Source organism: Oxyura jamaicensis, chromosome 5 (assembly GCF_011077185.1).
Source record: "Oxyura jamaicensis isolate SHBP4307 breed ruddy duck chromosome 5, BPBGC_Ojam_1.0, whole genome shotgun sequence".
In the NCBI taxonomy this organism is placed as follows: domain Eukaryota; kingdom Metazoa; phylum Chordata; class Aves; order Anseriformes; family Anatidae; genus Oxyura; species Oxyura jamaicensis.
In genome coordinates this window covers 1,978,395-1,989,541 of record NC_048897.1, presented here as the reverse complement: position 1 = coordinate 1,989,541, position 11,147 = coordinate 1,978,395, and the positions used below count along the sequence as shown (strand labels likewise).

The 11,147-nt window shown below is 39.9% G+C and overlaps 1 protein-coding gene across 1 annotated transcript; it reads right to left on the bottom strand.

Moving 5' to 3' along the window:
• Nucleotides 1-297: 297 nt before the first annotated feature.
• E2F8 (E2F transcription factor 8) lies at nt 298-10,962 on the bottom strand. The gene is made up of 13 exons (XM_035327535.1): nt 10,933-10,962; nt 10,549-10,824; nt 10,082-10,238; nt 8,642-8,947; nt 7,817-7,978; nt 6,210-6,347; nt 5,672-5,881; nt 4,852-4,939; nt 4,071-4,590; nt 2,895-3,113; nt 1,927-2,059; nt 1,470-1,789; nt 298-782 (listed from the first exon to the last, which is right to left on the bottom strand). Exons 1-13 carry the CDS (start codon nt 10,960-10,962, stop codon nt 609-611), a joined length of 2,733 nt encoding a protein of 910 aa, XP_035183426.1. The 3' UTR covers nt 298-608.
• Between the last annotated feature and the right edge of the window lie 185 nt (nt 10,963-11,147).

Here is an 11,147-nt window from a genome sequence, read left to right as displayed (position 1 = left end):
AACACACGCACCCCTATCTGACCAAAACCAAAAAAGAGTCCAGTACAGTGTATTACTCAACTCCAGTAATTTAATTTCATTAAACAAAAACACTGTCAAAGTTTGACAGTTTGATGTAAGTTGAATCTGAACAAACTGATTTTACAATACAGTATAAATAATTCTTAACTTATATAAAACTTGATTAAGATTTTTTTTTACTAACTTTACAAAAGAGCATTATTGAACATAGGAGCAAAAGAAGTTTTAACGATGGCCTTTTTGTTAAAACAATATGTACACACTCACAGTATTTTCTTTGTGCAAAATATGTACTGACTGATAGACTGTACCTTTCTGTACAAAGGCAATTTCAGTTACTTTGCATAGTAGAAAAGCAACACAGAAAACACTAGATACATAACGTTGCTGCTATAATACTTTATATTAGACATTAACTTTCTCATTAAGAGCCAGTTTTAATTCTAAAGCATTAAGGCTTTTCCAGTATTGCAGTCTTGCCAATACACGTCCAAAACACACTTTGTTCATCATAGCATTCATTGTGTGTGCAGTGTGTTATCAGTAATTATGCCTGTTAACACAGTCAGCAACTTGCTATCCCCAAACTAGTCTTCTGACACTTCAAGTTTTCGTTGAGGAATACATAGGGTTCCTTGAGAGGTTCTGTCAGTACCATCTGAATTTGCAGACAGTGAAGATACTGTGTTTGGCCCTCCTGGTGTGCGGAAAAACATTTCTGTTGTTGTCTGGGGCTCTTCGGGTTCCTTTGGAACACTAGGCTAAAGAGAAGAGAGAAAACTTTCATTTAAGAAAAAAGTGAGTTATAGTTTTAGGTTTCTGCAGGATGTTAGCAAACAGTTTCCTGAAATTTCAAAATCCAGCAGCTCTTTACAGAGAGAAATAAAACTATTTGTTTTCCTTGAAATACGTATATCTACATAAAATGGATTAGAGAGAAACTGGTTTCTCAAATCTATCTGCTATTTTTAGTGCAAACAGACCTTAGTCAATACAGTATTATACATATTACACAGAAAACTTCATGGGAAATAAGATTCTGGTAAAAGCCTCTGCTATCCTATGAAAAAAGCTATCATTAAGTATAAGAAGTTGAGAGTAAATTAACAACGTATTGACAAGGAAAGATAAGGTAACAAATTTTCATTTGTTCCTTTAAGTATAAGTTATCTCAGGTTCATCCAAAATCTTCTAAGACAGCTTTCTCTTCACACCTTGCCATTCTCCAGCTGGCTCCACATCCTCAACAATTAGGATACGTGTTCTTCCTTTCTAACTTCTCAGTTATATTGTACTTATGCTAGCCTTCGCTGCTTTTTGTGATCACTACTGATTTGTAAATCAAGATTGAAAAAATATTGGTTTAAAAAAAATTACCTGCTGAAAGGAATTTCCGCACTATTATTTCCCACTGGGCACGTGGTCAAAGTTGTGATGTTTTTACTTACCTTTTCTTCCTGTAAGTTCATGTTTTCTGAGCTGTGGTTACTAATTTTTGCTTTTGGAGAAATTGGTATATGCTGAAGAACAGGATTTGCAGGAACTTGCATACCAGCAGGTATTAGCCCTACATGTTGCAGTGTAAAGTTCAGAACTGAAGAATTTGGATTTTGGGCAGAACTGGTGTTGCTTGAATTTTGACAGGAGTTGCTTAGTACAGGTGCAGCAGCAGCTATAGAAGTTGGTGACAGCATTATATTCAAGGATGTTATATGAAAAGCAGGAATGTTAACTGCTTTCAATTCAGAGGCCGTCACTGGAATGACACCTGAAACAGGAAAATCAAGTGTTGAAGGAATTAAAAATTGAGACTCTTGCACTGTGTTTTCTTGACCTGAGTAGGACGAATCTGGCTCACAGTTCTTTGAACCAGACTACTGTGTACCTGTCTTGTTTAGTACTCACCAGCAGGGGGTGAGCTGAGGGAACTGTGCTGTAATGAACATATCCCAGTTTTCTCTCTATCAGAGAGGCTTGCTTTATTGCCATGGTGGGTGCACTGAGCAAGAGGAATAAGGTAGCCAGATGGAAAAAAGGTCTGAAAAAGAGAGAAAGAACAACACATCTTTACCCCAAAGATGTAACAAACACGCAAGTATTTCTACTAAGTTGTATTCCCCTTGCCACCGCCTTATTCTTTATCCTCCATGTGACCAGGATCCTATATTCCATGCCTGTACTAGCTTCTGTCTGAAGCTAGCCTCAGCCACACATTGCAAAACAAGACTGTTCTAGTCCACAGAAGTCAACTGGCTCGATTCCCAGATGATATCCTGGGAGAGGAACTGTCAGTCCACACAGTACAATTAGACTTGACAAAAGATATGCTTATGCGGAATATTTCTTTGGGACAGAAAGAAGAAACACCTGGACTCTGTAGTCATTATGTCATCTCATTCTAGGATTGCATTTTTCTTATGACATTGTTATACAATCCTTTTGCATTTTCAAGTTCTGATTGTGTCAATAGAAGTGTTCTTGATATTCCACTTCTCTGTAGCAGGAAGTCTTAAGTGCAGAACAAAATTTTACATCGATTCCACTGTAAATGGAAGTATCTGAAACTAGATGTACACAAACAACGGTCTAGGAAGGTATAATATCTTAGCATTGCCTCTCTCTGCTTAGGTTTAGTTATTTTCATCCCAATCTAAGCCTGAAAGTCATTTTTCTACTTGTTATTTGTGTACTTGGTTTAGAAATGGAATGGGCCTACATTAAGGTTTTTTTCCTTAAAGCACACTAAAGATAATCCAACTAAAGGCAATCTATATAGACATAGTTCATTACAGTTCTATTTCTTTTGCAAATTGCTCCAAGTGGCATTTTTCTAGGTAATGACAATATATGTTGCAGTGTCTGACAAGGCTTACCTCATGAGCAGGAATGGCAAATGCCACAGGAATGTCTTGTTCAGGTTTGGTTCTGTTGTCATCTTCTGGAGTATCTGCTCTTTGACATTGGTCAGAGCAACTTGCCACGCTTAGATCGAATGTTTCACATTTGTTCTGTTTCTCTTCCTGGAAATTGTCCATTTCGTGATTCATTTGTGAGCCACTGGAAGGTGGTCTTTCATTTTTAACAGACTCTCCCTTTTAAAAAGACATATATGTGAAAACAAAGGTAGACATTGGGAAGGACTTGACATTCTCAATTACAAGTCTACAACAACATTCATACGTTTCATATGTTAGAAAACAAGTTTGTGCTATAGAAACTTATAGCTAATAAGAGAAACAGTTCCATGTTATCCCCTCTTGTTCCTTCACAGCTGGCAGATAGCTGATGCCACACACAGCCACACCACTCTGGTAACAGTTCACAGCTGCTTTGACAAGCACAGTTTAAAGCAGACTGATAATTTACAGACACTAAAACATACAGCAACTGAGGGGCAGAAAATGATCCAGACCTAGTTTCTACAGCCACATCAAGTCTCTCTGAACCTCTTATTCTCTTCCCGTGCTGTATCATTATGTCTAAAACATTAAAAAAGTACAACACCGGATAGAAATATTTAGAAGGTGTCAGGATGGGGGGGATGTTACCTGTCCAGCAACACTTGCGTGTCCACTTTCCCTCCCAACACCTTCAAAGCCAAGAATGAATGTCAGCTCTTCTACAAAGATGAGTAACCTGAACTACTCCAGAATCATTGTATAAGTAGGTAAGTCATAAAATAATGTTTTTGGCGTTCTTTCTGAAGATATCTGTACACTTCGACACCTTCTCAGAAAGAGCAGACAATTACAACTTAGTCTTTTAACTGTTTGCACGCTCTCCAAAATTACTCCTCAAAGGTAAAAGAACAGGTATTTTGAAATTCCAGCACAAAATATTTATACTGAAAAAGTTATACTAATCGATAGCACAGATGCTTCTGTAGTCAGCTAAAGGACTATGTATTTATAAGGTTACTCCCTTGTCTGGCTTCTTTACAATTAATTTACAAATTGGACAACATCGGGCAGGCTCCTAAATCACTTTGAAATGAGAAAGCGACATAATCTTTAGGCTATAGAACAGGTTAAAAAAAAAATACAACTTACCATGGAAGTATCAAGGCTTTCCTCAGTTCTTCTATACTTGTTAATCAAATTATTCTCTTGTAATGCTTGTGATCTTTTAAGGCACCTCTGTGATGAAGATTCAGATTGTATATCTGGTCTTCCTTTAGCTGTCAAGGACTTCCGTGGATCATCTGCAGCTATGTGATTGTCCCCTTCCTCAGTGGTTATTTCATTTAAGACTTTTGAATGAATACTCTTAATTCCTGTCACATTAGCACATGGCAGAGGCTGCAACATGAAACTTGGGCTGTATGTTGTCACGGTGTGGGCTTGGGAAGGATGCAGATATATTGCATATGAAACACCAGAATGAGTCTGAGGTAGTATTACTGGTGACACCGAACTGTGGCTCGGAGGTAAGACACCTAGTGGCTGAGTGAGAACTGACTTCTGAGAGGGTGCTGCAGTGTGAGTTTCGGGCTTGGGGGCTACCTCAGGCGACGATAGATTGTTTTCCGAAGCAGATCTTGGCAATTCAATTTTCCTCTCTTTTGCTTTCCTTAAAAAAAAATAAAGAAACAAAAATGCCCAAACACATATTTTAGTACCTTCATGCAGAAATGCCCGGACTAATGTTTTTCTGTAATACTAAGACTTAACGTGAACTCGTGTGTCTCAATCCACTGAACAGAAAATAGTAAGTGAAAAAAATAGTCTGCACCATCAGGACTTACTGGTTTTTGCAGACTGTTTCCTGACTCAAAAGAAGCATAGTTTAAACTTAATGGTCAGTGACAATATAGCACTTCTGCAAACTTACTTTGATGGTCCTTCCAGCTGCTGTTGAGCGATCGTTGCAAGCTGAGACATTTTACTTGTGTAAGCTGATACATTTTGATCAGTGCTTGCTGCAGGGGGAAAACAAAACGGATGATGCATCAAATGTGTAAGTTTTCAACCTTGAGACCGCATTATTTAATGCAGCATACACGTTTAATGAGAAGACACTAAGGCTCCATGCTATCTCTAAACTCAAACCCAGACCTGATTTGATCATTTGGGTGGTAACTTATATAAAAAAAAAAATATTAAAGCCTCAGGGTTTTTTTTCCCTTCAAAGAAGACACCTAAGAAGAACACAAACATGGATAGGTAATTTTCTGGCAGTTTTATGGAAGACAGAACTGCTTAGATAGCCCGATACAAAATGCAGCTTCTGCAACAAGCCACAATTAGAAGCAGTTCACAGAGAAAGATAAAACATCCAGGGAATTAACTATACTACGCAAAGTTCATAACCAGTAACATTTACATTGCAACTGCAATAGCACAGCACAGGCTGTGACAGGACTTCATCCATTAAAACTAGAAAGAGTTCTAATTGCAGAGCTTATTCATGGGTTTAGATTTGTTTTCACTATCAATATTCTAACGCCTCAGTTTTACAGGCAACATGTATTTCTGCCATCTTGTCTATTTCTGACTTTTTCAAACATGTTTTTGTTGTAGGCAGGCACACTCACGCATCCACATCTCCTGTGAGATGATGGCAAGCCTGGATATTTAATGCAAAACTCTACATCCAAGTCAAAAACATACTTAGAAAAAAAAATATATATATATAATTTTCAGCTACATACTTGTGCTTATTTTAACTGGACTGGCTGGAGCAGATTGGATCTTCCTTCTGTCATTTTCTATACTTTTAACTAACTTTATTAGGGATGGATGCCGAGTGAAGTTCTGCTTGACGCTTGAAGGAAACAGCTTTTTTGAACACTGTTCTCTGGAAGTGATGCATTCTGAAATATGTGGAATGTAGGTCGCAGAAGTTGGTTCAAGTTTTGTGTCTAAAAAGCAGAAGAAACACAAGAGTAAGTATGTATCATGTGCAGAACCAGTAATGAAAAGCAATTGTTTGAATCTGGCTTATAAATATTGAAGTCCTAGCAGCAGCAAAAAATGGAAATGCAAGCGTCACAATACGGGAGTATGTATATGTGGAAATATATTGGACGTTCCAAGAAATACTGGTGTGCTCTGTCGTTGAGGACCAAGTACAATGTGACTGTCAAAGACTTTCTGCCTAGTTTACTCTGTCTTTTGGTAAAAGATTTTCAAAATGAAGAAGGAAGCACAACCATCAGCAGAACAACAACAGCAAGACATGTAACCTACCCTGAATACTTGGCAAGACCTCAGGTCCCGTCCATTTGAATGCTGGTTTTCTACCTCTCTCCTCTGTAACGTGAACTTTCTTGATAAGCTCAAGGCTACTGAGAACATTTGCTATGTCATAAAGTCTTCTAATTTTGGCTGAAATCAAAGAAAACAAATGTAAGCTGTAGCAATTCTTATTAACAAGTTACCATGGATCAGATTAAAAATCTGATGACGTCCTATTAGCAGCTGAAAGGAAAAACTTTCTTAATTCCTTCGTGAGAAGGATTGTGTGGAACAGGTATTTGTACTATGAAATAAGGTATCGTATCATAAAATTTAAATGTAAAGTGGAATGACAAACAGATCTATAAATCTATAACTGTAAGGATATGCTAAATGTAGAAAAACACATTTTCAAAACAAGTTGGGCTCTGTACATTGGCCAAACCTACACAAATTCTGTAGTGAAAATGAGCAACTTCTAAGGTAGGTGTACATATGCAAGGAAAGGTGGAAAGTATGGAGAAGAGACACATGGAACTCCAACAGGATGAACATCCTGCGTGTTTTTTAAAAGTGTTCAGGCTGAGCCATTATGAAAAAGTTTTAGGCAGCAGTAAAACTACAAATGAATTCTTTAACCACACAGTGAATGTGCTTAATCCAAAGCTTCTGCTACTGAAAATTGGAAGTCTAGCAAGTCACGGAACTTCAGACTGCGCTTCTTAAGCGAGGTGGTGGTAATAGTAAAATATGTGATACCGTTAAGTATTAACACATGGATGGCACACCATGAAAATGCTGTTAGTGAGACATAGATGTTATGGAGGAAGAAGAAAAAATGAAAACTAACAAACAACCCTACCCACACAGGCTGTTTTGCCCAGATGCAATGGAAAGGAAATTATGAACTGAAACCAGCAAGGATCGGTCTGTTGCATAGTTTCACCGAAAAAAAAAAATAGTCTGAGAAGCAAGGAAGGGTTTAATTTTTAATGAAATGTGAAATTAATTCTTAATCCCTCAAGAGCAGGCACATTTTCAATTAATATAAATATACCGGCCTGGACCTAGAAGTACCTTTACATTTGAATGGAGAGCAAGAGGAGGAAATGTGCAGGGAACTGAAAGCAGGGTAAAAGAATGAAGAAATAATTGGCAGTTACAACATGGGGTTTCACTTCCTCATGCATTTAAGCCATGAACAAGGCCTTTAAAGCATTTCTTCAGATTTCCATCGAGTGACTATATGACCAGAACACAGATTTGCATGATGCTAAGACACGTTTGCTGAAATGATGCCAATATCTGTCACAGATTGCTTGAGAAACAGTTACTAATAAGCAGACATGATTTCACCATGAAATGATTCAATGGACTTTTCTTTCGTGGTGTGTATTTCTTACATGGTGTGTGTGAATGACAATGTACAGGTGGATCCCTAATAAAAACTGCTCGGAGCTTACTGAGTTTTTGGAAGTTCAAATACAAATGGCAGGAAGAAGATGACAGCGTTTTATGCTACATAATCTTGTACTAGATATAGCTCATTTAGCTTACACTGGGTGTTTCTATTTAAAGTATGATCAAAAAGTGAACAGGAACAGCAGCGTTTTACTTACTTTTAAACTTGCTTTTATCTAGGTCTTCCAACTGATCCTCGCCAATCAAGATTTTAGCAGCAACTTCAAGGCTTACTATTTGAGGAGTTGATACAAGAAACAGCATCACAAATTTCTGACTCATCACTCGTAAGGACTTGTCTTTCCTGCTATTTACTGATGCTGCAGCAGACAGAAAAAAGGATTAAAGCATTAAGTGATGTGGCAGCTACAAACACTTTTAAAAACGCTCAAGATATTTGTCAGTAACAATGCTGAGAACAAACAATATGTCAACTAGGCAGCGCCAACACGGACTGCAGAATTGAGTCTCTACATGGCAAGAGTCAGGTAATTAGGTGGACAACATATCTAACTACACAGCAAAGAGCGTGGTGTCTCCCTTGGTACACCTTCCCTATCATCTGACTTGTACTCTCAAAGATGTTTAACTGTAGATTGTATAACATATTTAACAATCGTTAGTGAACGTTTTTTCCATTAATCAAACCTAAATTTTAAAAAATAATAATTAATGGTGTCACGTATATTTTTGGCTTCGATAACATCCTGCGGTTTAATTGTATGTTGAGTATGTTAGTCAGTTTCACCTGTTGTCCACCCTTGTTCTTGCCCCCTAAAAGTAAAATACACGCATAAGAATCAAATGGGACAACTAGAAGAACAACTAGAAGAAAGTAGAGCACTTCCTCCAACCACGAACAGATGCGGTGCTTTTCAGGCAGTAGCATTTTAGAAATAAAGACCAAAAAGTGTTTTTTCCATGTGCATAGGTAATTATAATCATGAGTACGTATTTTTCTTGGCATTATAGAGAAATATTACCAGCACGAAATTCCATTCCTGGGAGCTCCACAAAACACATTTCTGAATGCTCATTTGAGACAAAAGACCTCGCCATTTCTTCGTTTCTTTCACCATCTAAATCAAATTCATGCTCATACTCTCTTTTCTTGATCATCTGAATTTGTTGTGTGTATTTGTTCTCTTCTCCGACTTTTTTCAAGGTCTGCAAAGTTTTGGTGAGATTATGTCGCCCATGCCAAGCATATCTGTTTTTGGCAAGGCGTCTCACCATGTGTAGGCTCTCTAGCACGTTCACAATATCATATATTCGTCTACGTTCAACATCTAAAATAAAGGAAAAAAAAGGAAGATCAGCACGACATCTTTACTACATAAGTTACTTTTTTCCATTCATTTACCTGATACAGGACTTGCACAGAAAAAGGAACAGTTTCCCATACTTCCCCTCTTAATATAATTCTAATGCATTTTCGCCAGTTCCTAAGTACCAACTTTACTGAAAATAACTCTTACAGATCTTGCAGGCAAGAAAAAGAAAACAAGTCTTGCTTCAGACATGGCAAGGACTTGCTCTTCCAGACCAAGTTATTTTTGTACTTGTATGTCTTGTACTGTCGACCAAGCTCTTCTTGGTCTACAGTATAGCTTAAGAACTAAAGCTTACTATTACCAGTAATGCCATTAGATGGGTCTCAATACAGATTTTTTTTAAAAACAACAACAACAACAACAAACAACAACAACAAAAAAACATTTTTAATTCACTGTATCAATTTTAGATCGCCCTGTTAAATACTGTTGGAAACTCTCAGTGAACAACTGTTTTGTAACTTGCTTTCCATGCTATTCTATTAACATACTGGCCTTTTCTCTGTTGTCTATTCAATTCTCCTTTTTGAGTAGGTGTTTTCTAACAGGTGATATTTGGTACAAAAATGTATCGATACAATTTGCAGTTCATCTAATCTGCAGGACACTGTATTCTCATAGCTCTTACAGAAAAAAAACCTTCAGCTCCTAGCAACTTGGACTCTTAATAGATCACTGGTGCGATACAAGATAACAGAAAGTAGTTTCTTGCTTTGATGTCATGATTGGACAGGAAACCGTGGGCTCAGCCTCAGAAATGCTAGCTCCTGACACAAAAACATCAGCCACGAATCTTAGCCATCGTTTCTAGGTTCAAAAAAATGCAACTGGTTATTTGCGGTATCTGCAGTCATGTAGATGTTTAATCTTAAACATCATTCAGAGTTTCTTAATTCAGTTCACCGAGCAAACTTTAGCTTCTTAAAATAATTGTGGTAAGAACGAAGACATTCAAGCTGTGTTTAGGTAAACATGAGAGCATACAGTAAGCATTCAAAGTTTTATGGAGCAAAAAAAGTGCTGAACACAGAAGGGTGGTTTATTGGCACACTTGCACGAGGCCATATAATGGCATATACGGCAACTTACTGAGCTCTTCAGCTACTTCGTCGAGGCAAATATAAGTATTCTCTGCAGTGCTGGGGTAATCAGGATATCGAGCTAGGAATTTATGACACAGTAATCCTAGGCTTTTCTCCTTGCGACTTGGTTGCAATTTTTCATACTCATCTCCCAATAAGTGCTCCTACGCAGAAATAAGGAAGAGGACTTGAAACATTTTTACAACAACTGTGTAAATATATACATTTAACAGCTTTGTTGTGGGCACAGTCAAAGCTCAGCGTTCCCCCTTGGTCCTCAACAACGGTGGAAGAAAAATTTTGCCTGTTGCGTGTAACAATGTGATGTTGTAAGTTACATTTGTAAACGCTACAAGATCAGAGCTGAAAGTCATAATGTGTTAGCTTGGAAGTTTTTGTACGGAATAAACAGTCTTCAGCTAAGGTTTTATTTTACGAACAAAAAGAGGCGAAGAGGAGACCTTCAGAGCATACCTGCGAGCAGCGTTTGGGCTGCAGGGCCTCACCCGTGGCGTCTGACAGCTCCTTCCTCTGCTCCCTGCTGCGGATCTCGGGGCTGGCCGCGCTGATCAGCACCTTGAGGTTGGAGGTGGGCGTCCAGGGCTCCGCGGGCAGGCTTTCCTTGGGCTTCGGGGGTGTGGCCAGCGGCTGACAGCCGGGCTGCACCTCCGCCAGCACGGACGGCGAGGCGGCGGCTTGCTTCAGCGGGGTGCCCGGCACGGCCCCGCGCGGCTCGGCGGGCCGGTTCTCCTGCGCCGCGGGAGCGGAGCGCCGTGAGGCGAGCAGCCCCGGGGCTCCCGGCCCCCCTCAGCCCCGGGGCCGGCCCGGCCCTGCCCGCGCCCACCCCCAGCCCCGTACCTTGTCGGCGGCGCCGCGGGCCGCCTGCATCCTCGCGGGGGGACGACGCTCGGCACCGCCGGCCTGCGGGGCGTGAGGGAGGGAGGAGAGGGCCGTGAGGCGGCGGCGGCGCCCCCCCTCCGGCACCCGGCGGCGCCTCCCGCCTCTGGGCCCGCGCCCGCCGCCCAACGGCCCGGCCCCGCCCCGCCCATTGGCCGCCGCCGGCGGGCGGGGCC

What these genes read in the sequence shown, in the direction of transcription:
- E2F8 (XM_035327535.1), bottom strand. Translation starts at nt 10,962, where the DNA reads ATGCAGGCGGCCCGCGGCGCCGCCGACAAG. An exon ending in CCCGCGGCGCCGCCGACAAG is followed by an intron (nt 10,825 to 10,932) that starts GTACGGGGCTGG and finishes CCCGCGGCGCAG; the next exon opens with GAGAACCGGCCCGCCGAGCC. An exon ending in CGAAGTAGCTGAAGAGCTCA is followed by an intron (nt 8,948 to 10,081) that starts GTAAGTTGCCGT and finishes CCTTTATTTTAG; the next exon opens with ATGTTGAACGTAGACGAATA.